This window comes from Cryptomeria japonica, chromosome 10 (genome assembly GCF_030272615.1).
Source record: "Cryptomeria japonica chromosome 10, Sugi_1.0, whole genome shotgun sequence".
In the NCBI taxonomy this organism is placed as follows: Eukaryota; Viridiplantae; Streptophyta; class Pinopsida; order Cupressales; family Cupressaceae; genus Cryptomeria; species Cryptomeria japonica.
The window spans coordinates 385,872,420-385,889,604 of NC_081414.1; the positions used below are offsets into that span (position 1 = coordinate 385,872,420).

General features: G+C 39.2%; 1 protein-coding gene across 5 annotated transcripts in view; it reads left to right on the forward strand.

Annotated features, from left to right (window-relative positions):
- The window catches only part of LOC131071684 (uncharacterized), a 413,522-nt gene that overhangs the window by 196,363 nt on the left and 199,974 nt on the right, over nt 1–17,185 (forward strand). For all 5 annotated transcript variants that reach the window (XR_009112578.2, XM_058007624.2, XM_058007625.2 and 2 more), the window contains one exon: nt 16,375–16,642. Coding sequence is in view for 4 of the 5 variants with exons in the window: in XM_058007624.2 (XP_057863607.2) it covers nt 16,375–16,642 (268 nt within the window). In the remaining variant the exon portion in view is untranslated. The remainder of the gene's footprint in view (nt 1–16,374; nt 16,643–17,185) is intronic.

Genomic DNA, 17,185 nt, shown 5'->3' on the forward strand with positions numbered 1-17,185 from the left:
CATCAAGGGGCCTTACGTTGCCGAAGATTTTGCTAAACTAAACAAGCCTTTTCAAAAAATAACAAAAGGATAGGGTTGCAAGAGGTCTAATCTAGTCTAACCCTAAGAATGACTTGATGTGGACAAGACTTGGTGAGATTCAACCAACTTCAATATTGCCATAAATTAACAACTCAATTGAAATTGATGCGATCTTCTAAGGTAACAAATGATTTTTCAATACATCAAAGATCAAAGACACTACCACGAAGGCACATATCCAAGATACAACAATGATTGAAGGTTTGAGTGATTCCAATATCTCCAGTCGACCACGCAAGGCGTTCCTACAATCAGCAAGAAGCTAGTGGTTTGGAAAGCGAATCCTACCAAAGATCAAGTCCAACACTTTGTCCTTCGAAATAACACACTACCTTGATTGAGAGTGATTCAAGAAAAATGAACAACCATGAAGATAACCAAGAGAATTGCAACAAAACACCATAACTTCAATATTTTATTGGTCTCAAAGCCATCATGTACAACAATTGTTTGAACTCCTTTCTCAAAACTCAATCTTGCTACAAAAGTAAATTGCTTCTAAACTCTAATCTCTCTAATACATCAATAATCTAATCTTCTTCTAATATCTGATTATAAAATGAAATGAAATGAGGTTATAAATAGCATCCTCAATTACAATGAACGGTCCAGATCAAAAAGCAGATCAACGGTCAAGATCATGACACCTAAACCCTAATTAGGGTTTGTTACAAATAGCCTCCTTTTTACTGAACAATATTAAATGCATAGCCAAATATTAAATTTGGCACAAAAACCTAGGAGACATAGACCAATGACAATTAAGATGCCATGCCATCTATAACAACCTTTCATCTAGAATCTTATTCCCTTTCCAATGCTCCTTTTTAGCATATGCAATGAATCTTGATACGATTCCTTCGATCTCAGCAATTGGAATCTCGGGAAGATTCTTCATTCTTTCTTCCAAGTGGATGACCTGATCAAATGCCTCGAGAAGAGCAGTGTCCCATCCAGGTTCAAGTTCCTTAGTCTTTTCAATCAGGAGCATGGTAGCAAACATCTGGTCCTGTTGCTCATCTGTGATATTAGCGTCCTTGCAAAAGATGACCTTGATTCTATCCTCTAATTCATGAAAATCCACATCTGTCTCAACTTCGATCCTCCTGTCAAGAATAGTACGCAGTACCTCAAATACTTTGTCCTGGATTGGGTTGATCACCTCCTCAACATGGCTACATCTAGTACTGATGTCCTCGAAGAGAACTTCCTTCATCTGGAGTAAGGTTGACCACTGAAGTAAACTGTGAGGTCCTCCATCCATGATCTTTTCCTGTGCTAAGACCTTCCTTGATGTTTGTCTGATTACTCGCAGGACAGGAATGATAACCTCTTTGGTATGAGCAAAAGCAGCTACTGTTATCATCAAATTATGGATAATCTCAAGAACCTGAATAGCTCGGTGAATGGTCTGCATCATCCTTGTTGCAAATTCCATGGTGACTGTATGAGATTTATCCATCCAAGTACTCATACGCTGGACCATACTCCTGAATCTCTCTGCCTCACCAATTGATTGAAGGGGAAGTGCCTGTATGGGTGATCTTGCTGGATCCTGACGTCCTAAAGGCTGATTGAGATGGCTGAAATATGTTCTCCATGCACCAACTTCTCTCTCAAGCTTTCTATTTTTCTCCATTTCTTCCCTAAGCTTATCTTTCAACGCCTCAAACGAATCGGTGGCATCATCTAGTGTCTGCTCGGCTGTGGATGGACCTAGCTCAAATGTCTCTATATTATATTCCTCTGCTAGGATCTCACCTTCGTACTTGTCCACGGCCGGTGTAGCTATCTGTAATTTTCTGGATCCAGTCTCATCTCTAATCATCTTGGACATCTTGGTAGCCTTCCTCTTCTCTGTCACTTCCTGGGAATGTCCAACAAGGCTCTCTAAATCAATCACATTGTCTTCGTCCTCGATCACAATCACCTTCGTTAATCTTTCCTTCAACCAATCTGGGATGGCCGATCTGGTCTCTTTAACCTGTATCTCCTTATGCAATGCTTCTTCTTCTCTAGGAGGAGATGATACCTCGTCATTGTTCTTGTCTTCATGTAACTCATAATCTTGGAGAGATCCACTTGGTGACCCTCGAGGTGCCTGTCCTTCTTTATCATTCTGTACCATTGACTCCATGGACTCCTCTATCTCAGATGTCCTCTTCTCCTGTCGAGAAGATGTGCCGGATGAACGATCTCGGTTGGCCCCTTGCTTCTTCTTGGAAGACTCTTTCTTCTCAGGTCTCTCTTTTCTCTTCGAGCCTCTTGGATGGAGATCGCCTTCACTTGCGCTTCGAAGGTTGCCTTCACTTGTATTTCTGGGATTAGGATTACCTTCGCTTACACTAGCTCCACCTTCGGCTGGTTTCTCTTCCAAAGTGAAAGTCATAGCTATGCCTTGCTCTCTCAACTTCTGATGCTGCACATCAACCCATCTGCGAGTACAAGACAAGACTGGAGCCATCAAAGCATCTAAATCCACGACCTCGGGCTCATTCCAATCTATCCTTACTGATTTGCTTTCTCGGTCGTAGGATGACTGGAGATGTCTGCCACTGTCCTGAGCTTGGTCGGCCACTCTGTAAATCTTGCATTTCCTGATGAAATCCAAAGGCAATCTACAATGCATCTTTCTTTTCACTTCAAGATCGTCTAGGAGATTCATCATAAAATCTTCTATCTGAAACTCATGCTTAAATTTCCTACCGACTGTCTCCTCTATATATCCATGTGGATCAAAGCTTTCTCTCAAGGCAAAGATTGAAAAAGGATACAAAGCCAACTCCTTCTCTGCGTCATCCATGGCTAAAGCATTAGGACATACCTCAACTGAATTACCCAATATGATAGGTACCGGAACTCCATTCCCATGCCTGTGTCTGAACGCCTTCGCATAAGCTGCCAACTGTCTTGTTACCTCAAGTAACACTATTCTGTCTGTCGGATATCTCGGCAACATGTATGGAGGTGAAGGACATCCATGAACTCTGATATAAGTAAACTTTGGAAATTGGATAAACCAAGCATCGTACCTCTTTACTAGCTCTTGAGCATCCTGAGATAATCTGTTGTGAATCCCGCCTTGCAACGTCCTCGTGATGTTCATTGTGAAGGTATCATTAACTAACTTGTAGTTGCTTCCTGGCGGATGATGCAAGTGAACATAGGAATCACAAACTTTGACCTCGCCGGGTCCTCTTCCAATCACTCCTCTGTGAGGTAGTCCTGCGTACTCGAAGCTCCTGATCAAGGCATAGATGACGTATGAACTCATGTGGAAGGACTTGGTAGCCTTGAGTCTCCTCAACTGTACGTCCAAGCAATGGCTAATCATCCTGGCCCAATGTATTGTTTCTTTTCCCTGAACTATCACCTGGATGAAGTAGAACATCGACTTCTCAAAATAGAAGGCCTGAGGGGCTCCTGTGACTCGGTTGAGCATTGTAATCAAATCTCTATACTCCTCCTGGAAATCAATCCTATGCGGTGTGTTCGGTATCTTGCTCAGGCGAGGATGACTTTTAAGCAACCAGTTCTTGTTGATGATGCTTAGACAAGCATCTGGATCATCTTCGTACATGGACCTGGCTCCTTCTATGCTCTTGTAAACCATATCCCTGTGCTCTGGAAGGTGGAAAGCCTCACATATAGCTTCCTCTGAAAGATACGCCAAAGTGTTTCCTTCCTTGGACACGATCGTTCTGGATTGAGGATCATAATGACGAGCACACTCGATCATCAACTCATGGCACTGTACTGTTGGAGGGAAGCCGGCCGCCTTAATGATGCCACTTTCAATTATCCTCTGGGCAACAGGTGATGGCTTGCCAATGTAAGGGACCTCTCGAAACTTCTTCGTACTGAAGTTGCCCAAGTTGGTATCTCCAATGTTGCTCCATTTAGACACGATCTTGGTCTCCACTTCTTCGGTCTTTTGATCTTCCTTCATGAGAGCTGGACGACTGGTGGATGCTCCCGCCTTCGGGGTCGCCATACCTACACAACATTTCATAATAAGAACTAGATTTTGCAATGTATAACATAGATTAGATTAATTTTAGGAAACTTCATGATAAGTCCTTGAGTTATTATTTCCTAAATGACAATTGAGCTACTGAGATTCAAAATTCAAAATTTCAAGCTATGACAATCAAAAAATTAAAATAAAACAAGAAGAATACGCCATACCTCACTTAAGAGCTTAACTCTAAAATGCAAAATAAAGAGAATCGCCTAGGCAAAATCAATGCTTGAAGCTTTTCTACGTGATCCTTCTTCAAACGAACGTCCACCTAACAATTCGCCACCTTTGGGGGGGGGTCTTTAACGTGATCTTTGACAAGTTCGCTCAACTTTAATCAAACTCGCACTCCTTTGGATGATGCTCGCACCACTTCCTTTGCTAAATTCGCACACTCCTTTGTCTTCTCCAAATCGCATGTGAGGATGTTGAATGATGGTTTGAAAATGAAATAAACCACTCCCCTTTATAGGCGCTCACCCTCTTCATTAACTCTAGGCCGACTTGGTAATTAAAAACAAATTTAAAATAAATTTAAAGGCCGACTTTTGTAAAAACAAGAGATTTAAGCGCTCCAAAATTAATTATTATTTAAATTAATAATTAATTAATTAAATGCCTTCGTTTTTAATTAATAAATTCAATTTTTTTTTAAGGCAAAAATTAATTAATAAATGCTTTGCGCTATTTTTAAATGCTATCTTTAATTAAATTTATCGATTTTTAGCATTTAATAAAATTCAAAATGTTTTAGCGCCAAAACTTGGAGAGGTGGAAAGATACAAACCATATCGCTCTGGTCCCTGACTGAAGGACAGGAGCGAACTTGCATTTTAGCCTTGATTCTTTTACCTTTTACGTTCAAAATCTCCGTCTTTACGTTGAAACTGGCATGTTTACTAGGAATCTCGAGCTTGATCGACTTGATTTTGTGGATGAATGCCTTCTAGGGTTGATATCGCCCTGGTCCCTTGGTGAGGGACAGGAGCGAACCTTGTATTTTCTCCTTGACCTTTGTTTCTTCGATCACCAATCTTCATCATGAGGCAAGTAACAACGTCATCCCTCCATTCCACGCTTACTATATTCGTCCTTAACAAGGCATTTTGATGTTTGAATGGTTTTCGCCCTGGTCCCTTGGTGAGGGACAGGAGCGAACTTTATGCTCTAGCCTAAATTTGTCATTTTTACGCCTTGGCTTCTTGTTCATCGCCTTCCAAATGACGTTTTCAACCTTATATAATCTTGCTTTGACATGATTTTTGAAGGAAAATGGGTGATTTAATGAAAATCGCCCTGGTCCTTGCCTGAAGGACAGGAGCGATTTAGCTTCTTGGCTTAATTTGATCACCTTTTGACGTTTAACTTCCTCGCATATCATCTTCTTAAGAACACTTTGACCCTTTGCAACCTTGCACGACCTTGGTTTGACGTAGTTTTCGAAAGAAATGGCCAATATAGTGAATATCGCCCTGGTCCTTGCCTGAAGGACAGGAGCGATTTTTGGTATCCTGGGCTCATCTTTGTTTCCATCAATTTGCAATCGCCTTCACAATGTAGAATGAGGTCCTTTGATCCTTCTCGAACGTATGAAATGTGATTATCATTCAAAACTTAAGCCTCCATAGAAATTTCGCTCTGGTCCCTGACTGAGGGACAGGAGCGAACTTGAAGATTTAGTGCAAATCGTTCATCATATTAACTTGCAATTGCCTTCAAAGTGCAAAACGATGTTCTTTACTCCCTTTCAAACATTTAAAAATGTGAGTGGCAACTTAAATTTGGCCTCATTTAAATATTTCGCTCTGGTCCTTGCCTGAAGGACAGGAGTGAACTTGGGCATTTTAGTGCAAATCCTTCATCTTTGTCAATCTTTGTAACTCCGTTCTTCGTCGAGACACCTCAAAACGTCCTTGCCACCTTATACTTTGACTAGGAGTGATCTTAAACTTGGAAGAAAGGCAACATAACTAACATTTCGCCCTGGTCCCTGGCTGAGGGACAGGAGCGAATTTGATGTTCTAGGTTCCATCACACTTTGCTAACTTCCAAAATTATCTTCAATGGACTCGATGTGGACCCTTTCACCTATTCTTGGCATGAATTCGTTCTAACTTGGTGAAAAATTGACCTAAGGCAAAAATCGTTCTGGTCCCTGACTGAGGGACAGGAGCGCCTAGGCCAATATAGAGTTCATCAGGCGTCTTGCAATCTTCAATTTGTCTTCAATAAGTTCGTTACACCTTCTTTGTTTACCTCAAACTCAAAACTTACTTGATCTTCTCTCAAAACATGCCTCATGAGGAAATTCGCTCTGGTCCCTGGGAGAGGGACGAGAGCTACCACTGAAATTCGCCCTGGTCCCTGGCTGAGGGACAGGAGCGATTTAGCTTCAAAGTCATGTTTTCCTCATGTTTGCGCTTCCAACCTATATTCAACTGATGAAACATATTTCCTTTGATCTTCTCAAATTGTCAAATTGTTCAAATCCTGCAAGGACAAGGCAATGTTTGATTTTGAGCTCCGGTCCTCCACTGAGGGACAGGAGCGCTTTTTGCTCCTGGCACATTTCCATGCCTGTGAAATTCTTCAAATTATATTCAACGGAAAGAACATGCCTCCCTCTATCACTTCCAATTCGAAATTCATCTTGATCCTGCAGAGATAGTAAGATTTTGAAAAACAAGCTCCTGTCCTCCACTGAGGGACAGGAGCGATTTTGCTCCTACAGGCCAAAATATCAAGATTTTGGGAGTTTAATCACTTCACAAGGCAAAAACAAGTCATTTCCAATGCCCGAGATCAATTATCAAAATTTTCAAAATTTGGTCAAAATTACTCAATCGGACAAAAAATCAAAATCTCATCATTCACACTTAGACAAATTTGGACTCTGCATTCAAAATTCCAATTGAAACTAGACCAACTTACTCAGCCTCTGGCGAATTTACTTTATTCAAAATTGCATTCCACGAGAGGAAGCTCAAAAGCTCAAAATTGGATTGGACTCTGGCCTGAAAACACAGTAACAAAAACCCTAAGGTTTGACCCTAGTCCAGACAACTTGGCATACTAAACCAAAATCCTAAAAAGCAGAGAGAAAGGCGAGCAAAAACGAGCAAAAAGAGGGGGTCCCCATTTAAATGGGGTGATGTGTGAAATGGTCACAACACGATTGAAGGGCTTGATGAAGATCAATGGTTGTCGCTCACTTGCGAGATTCTTTGAGGATTCGTAAAAGGGGTTGCGAGCTTGCGATTAAGAGGATTTAGTAGCATTGTCGCTAACTCGCCGGTTCCTTTCCTAATTGTTATAACCGGTTGAGAGTGTGCGATTAAAGATAGGGATTGACACATGGACTTGTTTGTCGAGTTCTGTAAAAGTTTTGAATGGCAATCGCAATCAAATGCCACAGTAGCTAGTTCATGCAAGTGTGGCAATTAATGAGACTTGAGAGAAGTGATGGCTTGCATGATCTAGCCGAGATTTTGACATTTGTACAATTGCATTAATGACGACGCCCATTCCCAAATACCATTTTATGTTGCGAGGTTGCGACTAGATGTGTTTTTATGTTATCGCAAGGTCGCGAGGTGTTTGCGGTTAGGTCATTTTAATTTGCGATCATGCGATGGGGTTAAGTTGCTTGCTCGCAAGTTTTGAAGTTGTTTAGCATTTTAAGTTGCACTTGCCATCTGGCGATAGGTAAGTTTTGGTCTGATTTTGTGGTCATCGCATGCTCGCGGGTTTGTAAGTCTTAAGTCAAAAAGTGTTGTGAGCATGCGATGGCGGTTAAGTGTCTTCTTGTTGCGGGATCGCAAGGGTTTAAGTCAAGTTAAGTTTCTAGTTGCGAGCTTGCGATGAAATAAGTTGTTTTGTTAGATCAACGGTTGTCGCTCACTCGCGAGATTCTTTGAGGATTCGTAAAAGGGGTTGCGAGCTTGCGATTAAGAGGATTTGGCAGTATTGTCACTAACTCGCTAACACGTGGACTTGTTTGCTGGGTTCTGTAAAAGTTTTGAATGCCAATCGCCAATCAAATATAAGGGCATGAATTCAAATTCTGCTCGAGTACTTCAGCTTGAAGTTTGAATTAATGCCATAGACTGTAGCTACTAGCTAGTTCATGCAAGTGTGGCAATTAATGAGACTTGAGACTTGAGACTTGAGAGAAGTGATGGCACCCAAATAGTAAATACCATAAATTGCATGATCAAGCCGAGGTTTTGTATAATTGCATTAATGCATTCTATCTTCGAGGTAATCCAGTGAATTGAGCTTTGCAACAATGTTGGAGAATTCGGAGTGTTGGGTGTGAGAAAATTTCAGAAAATTGGTTAAGTTTTTCTCCTGTAGCTAAAATGAGCCAGGCGACGAGTGGTACTAGATGTTCCAAGCCCAAGCCCAAGCCCAAGCGCAAGCCCAAGGCCAAGGCCACGACAAGTGGAGCAGGAGAACCTGGAGCTTCCAAGGCCAGTGCCACTGAGGAAACGATGGTTAAGAAATAAAAAGAAGAATTTGTAGATTTGATGCCAGGGACTTCCGTTGCTTTGAATACAAATCATTTGGCATGGAGAGATTTATTTAGCCAATGCAGAAACCCTACCACGCCTAATATGACTGGTTATGCTCTGTTTAAGTATTTCTGGAATAATAGGGTTAAGGGTGTCCCGATGTCAAACCCTTGGGATTTAAATATGGCAAAGTTAATTGTGCCAGATGTGTATGTTGATGTGGATTTGATCAAAGAGTTGGCCAAACGCTATTGCCAAGTATCTAGGGTAATCAGAAGAAAGAACCAGTCTGCCCTAGTTTCAATTAACAGAGCTAGCTTTGTTGAAGCTTTCCAGATTATTGGTTCTGCATGTATAGATATAGATTTGGAGCGGATTGTAGAGGATTATGACAAATACAAAGGTGTTATCAAGAAGCATGCAATCCCCAGATACATGCCTAGGGTGGATAGGAAGCCGGTTATAATTCCAGAGAGTATCGAACCACCATTTGACATCACACCTTTCCACCATTATATGCATTGTACAATCTATAGATTATGCAGAGTGTTGGGTTTTGATGGAGATTCAACAGTGTCAGCTGAATTATTGATGATGGCCATGGACATTCAACACCCAGATGTTAACAAAGATTACGATTATGTGGGCTATGTGGTTGAACACATTCATAATGCTCTAGTTGAAATTCAGAGTGGTGCACCTAGCCCTACATTCAAGCATTATTCATTGCTGATGCATTTAATCTTGTTCTATAATGTTGAGTTCTTGGATAAAGAATTGGAGCTTTTCAAAGAAGAACTCGATGTCTTAATGCCAATACAAAGATGGACCCAGGTTTGGGACAGTAGTTCTCCCCATTCTTCTTTCCTTTTCTTTGAAAATTGGATTGTTTCGCCAATTATGGAAATGCTAGGAATAATTAGGGAACGATTGTCAATTGATGTTAGGAGAGTTTTGAGACCTTACTAGTTTGTTCCAAACTAGTCTATTTCACATAACTGGGGGGACTTTTATTTTTTTGATAACTTTTCTGTGATCAGAGTCTATGGGTGTCCTTAGCCTCCCCATATTTTACCAAAGTTTGTTCCAATTAGGATTGCTTTTATGGAGTTTATCTGGCAATTGATCCTAGTTGAAAAAGAATACCTTGATAAACACAGGAAGGGTTCTTTTCTTCCTAGGCTTTGGGTTGCGTCTGATTTTACCATTGGTAGGAGTTGCTTTGATCAAGTAAACAATTTCCTTAAACAGTATAGGTTGGTTAATGCTGTGTCTAGATTCTGTGATCCAGAACAATTTATTAAAATGGCAATGCCAAAAATGACACCTTGGGCCGCAATAAAGGACCATGAACCATTGGATGATGAAGATGTGGTTAGAAATTTGCTGAGAAAAGATGAAGTACAAGAAAGGAGAAGAAAACGGAAAAATTTGATGAGAGTTGAAGCAGAATTGAAGGCTGCTGACCCTAGTTTCTCAGGTTTTTGCCCTGATAGCCCGTTCCTAGAGAGGATTAACAAAATGCTGAGTTTATATGAAACTTTGATGGAACAAATGCCTCCAATTCCAGATTCCGAAGTGGCTGCTCAGCAACAAGACCCCCAAGATGTACATTCTTCACATGGCAAGAGGCCACTTAGTGTGTCTACTGATGATGTAGAGAGTGGGGATGAAGTTCAATCTACCCTAGCTGCAAAGAAACAAAAAACCGGTGAGGTCAGTACAATTGTGAGGAGAGACCCTGCTAGAGCAATTGTTACAGAACAAGGACAATACTTTCATCAAATAAGGACACATCTCAGAGAAGCGGGGCAGAATGAAGAACAGGGAGAAACAAACAAAGCCCTTGCTCAAGGCTTTGATGAGCATGTGATGTTGCCAAATGAATTCATGAAAGATGATGATTTTATTAAGTCAGATGAATTTAAAAGTTTTTTGTCAAGATTGAAACAAAAACAATTAAGACAAAATCTGATCATAGAGGAAGCAAATGAAGAAAAGAAACAGGAGATCATTAAGGCACTGCAGCAATATGATCCTGACAGGGAGCAAATATCTGTGGAACAGGCAAGACAATTGATTAAGAGTACTGGTATGATTATGATGCCTGACTGGGATATCCGGTCTACTTTTATTATTGATCAGATTAGGAAGCAAGAGGACCCAATGTTCAAAACTGAATTTGAAATTGGAGATGTAATAAGAGGATCAGGATTTAATCCTAAGTCAAAGATACTTGTTGCTTGGTCTTTGGCCCCTTCCACTCAAAAGCCCCACCTTCTAAATATCCAAGTAGAAAAGAAAGCTGACAGAATGATCTGGAACTTGCAAAACACAACTGACACGGAGATTGCCTCTTTTTTGACTCAAGTTTCTTTCATGAATTTATCAAAAACAGAGGATTTGTCAAGAAGATACACAGAAACATATACCCAATTGATTACATTGAATAAAAAATATGAAGAGACACTGATGAAGAAGGGCACTTTGGAGGAAGAGTTAGTGGATTTGAAAGAAAAAATTGGAAATGAGCCACCTCAATACAGATTACAGAACAAGTACAAGAAATACCAGCTGATGTGACAGCAAAAATGGAGGAATACATAGGGAAAATTGAAAAGCTTGAAAAGGAACAAAATGTCAAGGCTATCTCTGTTGTGTCAGGAATTTTGAAACACAGGATTAATGTATTGAAAGGAAAATTGATGGTAGTGCATGATTTGCACATTTCTTTGACAGAGGCAAGTAAAACATCCTCAGAGGCTGTCGCTTTTCTTGGACCTTTGTTCAATGTTTGGTCAGGAAGAAGCAGATTAATGGATAAGCTAGATACTACAATGATGTATAGTGACGAGTTCCCTCCCAAGATCAGTGACACCAAAGACATGGTGGAGGTAATGAATGCAGCTTATGCATTTTTCACAGGGAAGGATGTGCTTATAAATGAAAAATTGCAGACATTTGGGGAAGGTTATAGTAAATTGGTGCCTTCAATTTATGGTAGTAATGGACAGTTGAAATCAGTTTCTGATTGGACCAGCGAATTTGATTTGATTCTAGAGTAAGAAGAAATAATCAAGCATGTAAATGAATAGGTTGATGCTGATTTCCTTAACGGTATGCTTGATTCACTGTTCAAGGTTGAGGTTGACCATGCAAAATTTATTGTTGAGTCCAGGGCAGTTACAGATGCCAGATGGACAGATTCAGTTGCAAAGTTGGAAGAGGTAAAGGCATTTAGTTGGCCAACAGACAAAGAGGTGGACAGGTGGCAAGCCATGCTAAAGCCAAAGAAGAAATTTCAGGTTGAGGTTGCTACCCAAGATTACTCATAGTAATCTTTTTCTTTTCGATCGGTAAAGAGGGATGGCCAGTTGGCCACTTTTATTGATGTTGAACTTGAAAACTCTTATATAGTTATAAATTTATAATAGCTCAACTGTTCAAGAATTTGATAAGTGCACAGTTGAAAACTTGAATCGCATTGTGAATTTACTTTCTGATATCATTATGAATATAATATCAATATCATTTGCAGTTTGAGATCTTCATATAATTGTCTTTGTGTTGAATTTATGTTTTCACTGTGAATTGAATGGTCAAGGGTTTTTTAGTTTACATATGAATCTGGGTTGTGTATGTAATGGCATTATTCATTATTGAAGTTTATTATCAGGTTGTCTTGAATTGTAAGTTTAAAGTGACTCTAGAGTCTATGCCCTAGGATAAGGCACCGGTCTGTTGTCTTGATGTTTACTAATTATGTTGTATAATGTATTCCTATCTATTGTGGTGTTTAATAGTAATACTTTCATTCTTAATACTCTTGAGTCTTATGATTTTATATGCTATGGATGTTTATGTAATATATATGGTGTTCTATGATTGTCTATAATCCGCCCACCAATTATAATGAGGTGAATTGAATGGTCAAGGGTTTTTCAGTTTACATATGAATCTGGGTTGTGTACATAATGGCATTATTCATTATTGAAGTTTATTATCAGGTTGTCTTGAATTGTAAGTTTAAAGTGACTCTAGAGTCTATGCCCTAGGATAAGGCACCGGTCTGTTGTCTTGATGTTTTACTAATTATGTTGTATAATGTATTCCTATCTATTGTGGTGTTTAATAGTAATACTTTCATTCTTAATACTCTTGAGTCTTATGATTTTATATGCTATGGATGTTTATGTAATATATATGGAGGTGTTCTATGATTGTCTATAATCCACCCACCAATTACAATGAGGTGAATCCTTAATATGTATTATGATTCCAGAATAACAGAAAATTTAAATGAAAAATTACATACACCATAACAATGCAACAAATGAAAAAAGTTAAATCTCATGATTCTGATCATTTGAAAGAGATACAATCATACACAATAAATTTAATAATTTATATATAACTCCTTCAAGAACCTGCACAAAGCTTGACACTAAATGCTTTTCATTTGCTATATAAATGACTATACAGTATACAACTTGCTCCCTTCACCTAGAGTCTAGAATGAAGAATCACTATTGGAACCAGAAAAGGAACCCCAATGACTATACAACTTGCAAAACTGCTTGAGCCATGCCATTATCACCTTGATGCCTTTGGATGGAATGTGAGATGTTACGTTTTGTCCAACAGATCATTTCCAAATAGAGGAGGAAGCCTTCATGCCCAGGAATAGAGACAATGGAAAGAGGAACTTGAGCCTTCATGCCCACGATCAGGGAAAGTGGAAATAGGAGCTTTAGGGTAAGTGTAATCTGTTGGGGAGGGGTTGCAGCTTCCATGTCGTCACAAAGATGACTGGCTGCCACTCCCCATCCAAACAAATCCTTCTTTCATTCCTCTGCGGGCTCCTTCTTCAAACCCCTTGCCATCCTATGGAAGAGTAGAAGCAGAGGATGTGCCATGTTTGGCCCTTCTTGACAATAGGCTTTCACACCCCCTCTGGCAATCCTTCTCACTTTCACAACCCCTCTAACAATAAACAAACTCACACAGAAGAAAACAAAAAAACACCCATCCGGTATCACAGAGCACACAACAAGTACAACTCCATGCACGATCCTGCTCAAACATCATCTTCCTTTTTGAGGAAAAAAACCACTCTCAGAAAATGAAAAAGGTTTATTTTCTCTTCTACCAATTAAGTCACCACTCCATTGTATTTATAACATTTTCACACTTCATTTGGTGATGCTCATTCTGCATTCACGTGAAAAATTATCATTTTGGTGGTTTCCAACATGACTGTAAACTCTAGAAGTCATCATCATGCCTATCAAATCCACTGTATCCTGCTAAGGCTCATCTATTGTGAACGATTTTGTTCTGATTTTATTCCTCCTTGATTGGACAAATACTGCTTCAAAATCCCTGACAACAAGCAACCTGAGCTCTTATTTCTCAAAGAAATCCGTGATCTTCCATCTCTAACTCAGAAGCTATCAAATCCTTTTATGCCTCTGAAACCGTCGTCCTCGCTTGTCTAATCAACCTCGACTCAAGAGAAACCTTCAAACTAGTCCCTCAGGAACGAGTCAGCATCCAAGCCTTATGGTTATCGCTAGCTCGCGAGGTAAAATGTCTGAAGACGTGATCAAGCCGCGAGCTAGCGACCAGATAGTTTGTGGTTAAGTTTTATGGTTATCGCTAGCTCGCGAGGTAAAATGTCTGAAGACGTGATCAAGCTGCGAGCTAGCGACCAGATAGTTTGTGGTTAAGTTTTATGGTTATCGCTAGCTCGCGAGGTAAAATGTCTGAAGACGTGATCAAGCCGCGAGCTGGCGACAAGTTGGTTTGGGTTTACATCGCGAGGTCTCAGGGTTTTTGGGTGTTAGCGTTTTATGTTACCGAGCTAGAGATTGTTAGTGAAATTGCTTTGGTCGCGAGGTCTCAAGTTGGTCTGATGTCATACATTATAGCCGCGAGAGTTAGCGAGTAACTCATTTCATACAGTTGTCGCTAGCCCTCATGTTTGTTTAATGTTAGCATTTTTAGGTCACGAGCTAGCGACTAGACAGTTTGTGGTTAGGTTTAATGGTTATCGCCAGCTCGCAAAGTTAAATGTCTGAAGACCTGATCAAGCCGCGAGCTCGCGAGTGAATTGCTAGCGGTTAAGAGATAAACAGTTTTATGTTGGCGAGTACGCGACAAGGGTTAAAGTTACCACTATCTCCAAGTCGTTGCGGTGATGAGGACTTAACATTTTGTGGTCGAGAATTGGCGAGTGGCAGTTCAGTTTCCCTCAGTCGCTAGATCTCGAGGTTACGAAGGCTTAGCATTTTCAGCTTGCGAGTTGGAGATAGAGAGAGTCGTAAGGGCTTGTCGCTAGGTTGTGAGATGCCCTAATGGGCAGTCTTCCAGGTAGAGAGATGACGACTACGTGCCACGTGTTTTAATGACTTAAAGTTAATATCTTGAAATCGCCAATATTTTTATTTTTATGGTTTGAAAATAGCTTGAAATCGCCAATATTTTTATTTTTTATGGTTTGAAAATAGGTTGAAATCGCCAATATTTTTTTTTAATGGTTTGAAAATAGGTTGAAATCGCCAATGCAAATATTTTTCTAGTTTTAAAAACATTACAATTCGCCCATGCAAATATTTTTGGGGTTTTAAAAACATTACAATTCGCCAAGATTTTTTCACAAACTTTGAGTGATCACGGCTAATTCGCCAATGGAGATTATTATTTTTCTCCGTAAACCGCAAAAATTCGCCTGTAAAATTAAAATTTTCCTCGGGAATTATACAACTTTCGCCAGGTTTTTACACCTTGTCCAAGGGGGGGGCTTCTTAAAGTTTTCCCTGAAAAAGGTGATTTTGTGCATGAGATTTCCCTTGTGCATGTGTGTAAGGAAATTTATTTCCATTTACATTATGATTAATTGGTTCTTGTACTCTTGGGTTTCGATCTCATGAGCATACTTGGAAGTAAAATTAGGATAAAAGTCTTGGTTGATTTTATCTATGCTATAGAATATTTTATGGTACAAACTAGCCCACCTTGCAACTACTTGTCCCAACAAAAAATTGACCTTCATTGACGCATATTGAAGCTAACAATGCCATCATATTGCATTCAGGAAACTAAAAAAGTTAATTGGAAATTGAACTTTTTGTCCATCACATGCTATTGGAATTTTGACACATAATGTTTTCTTCCTTCTTTTTTGGTCTAGATTCGAAATTCTGCAAACAAGTTCTCTAAGAATTGTTAAATGTAGTGAGGAAAAATGCGAGAATATGTTGTGGCAGGTATAGAAAATGAGTTGGAACCTTCAAATTTCCACCATTTATGCAAATAACTTCCTTAGGAGGTTGGTTGTCTCTAGAATAATGGTACTTCTCATGCTCTTAGAATGTACTTTATGAACCATTATATTAGTGGCAGACTAATTCTCTTCATGAGTAAGGCCAGAGAACTAATCTTTACTATTGATTCTATTTTCTATGTAGGCCAGAGGACATAATTTAACTATTGATTCTATTGTCTAGGTTACTGCAACATTTTAGATTTGGAAAGTGATCGCGTGTCATTGTAATTCTCATTAATTTATTTTTGGGTATAGCTTGAACTAAAACATTATTGATTATCCCAACTCAATCCCAGATATTTTCAAATTTTCCTATCCAGACCTTATTACTATTTTTTATATTTTTTTAACTATTGTTTCTCCTAATTTTTATTTACCCTTGGACTTATGTGCTTGGCGTGTAATACACTAACCAATTATTGGATAATCAGGTATTTTTTAAAAAGAAGATTTGATCGTGGATCATTTGGAGAAGTCTGGTTGGCAGTCCATAAGAATTGTACTCACAATCAAGACAGATCCAAGACATGGATGCATAAAAGGCAAGATTGGGAAGGAATAAATTCCTCAATCAATAATGTGAGCAATTGGTCCAATAATGAACATGCCAACTCAACAAAGTTTTCATCAGATGGTCATTCCAGTGACAATCATTTTAGTTTAGAAAATGATGAAACATTCATTCTCAAGCGTATCATGGTATGCCAACCTATATCTTTATGTTATTTTTGTAATGCTACTATTTTCTTTTCTTCTATCTTTGAAGTTCACAAATAATTTTTTGCTTATACCATACAATACCTGTATCTGGAAAAAATCTATTTTCTGTCGAATTTGCATGTGTACTTTCCTTTGTCACGTTCTCTATATTTGCTATTTCTGAATGACGCATGTTGTATACACCATGAAATACAAAACATTGACATACATGCATGGACTTTTAGATCTATCTGCACAAAAGCAAAAGTGACAATAATTCACAGTTTGCTCCTCTAGGCAGAACCAGCTTCCTTTTACAATTTCTGCTGCAGGCAGAATGTGTTCAGCTAAAACTTCCTAAATGCATTAAACTCTTATAACTGCAACTACAGAGATATTTTTTCACTGCTTAGTTAATTTACTTCACTTTTTTCAAAATAAGGAGATTTCAGAATCATAAAATTGAATTTAATTCTTTCTCATAATCTCTGACCATTGATATGTTTTCTAGAAGTGGTCCATCCATTGTGACAAAACCAGAAA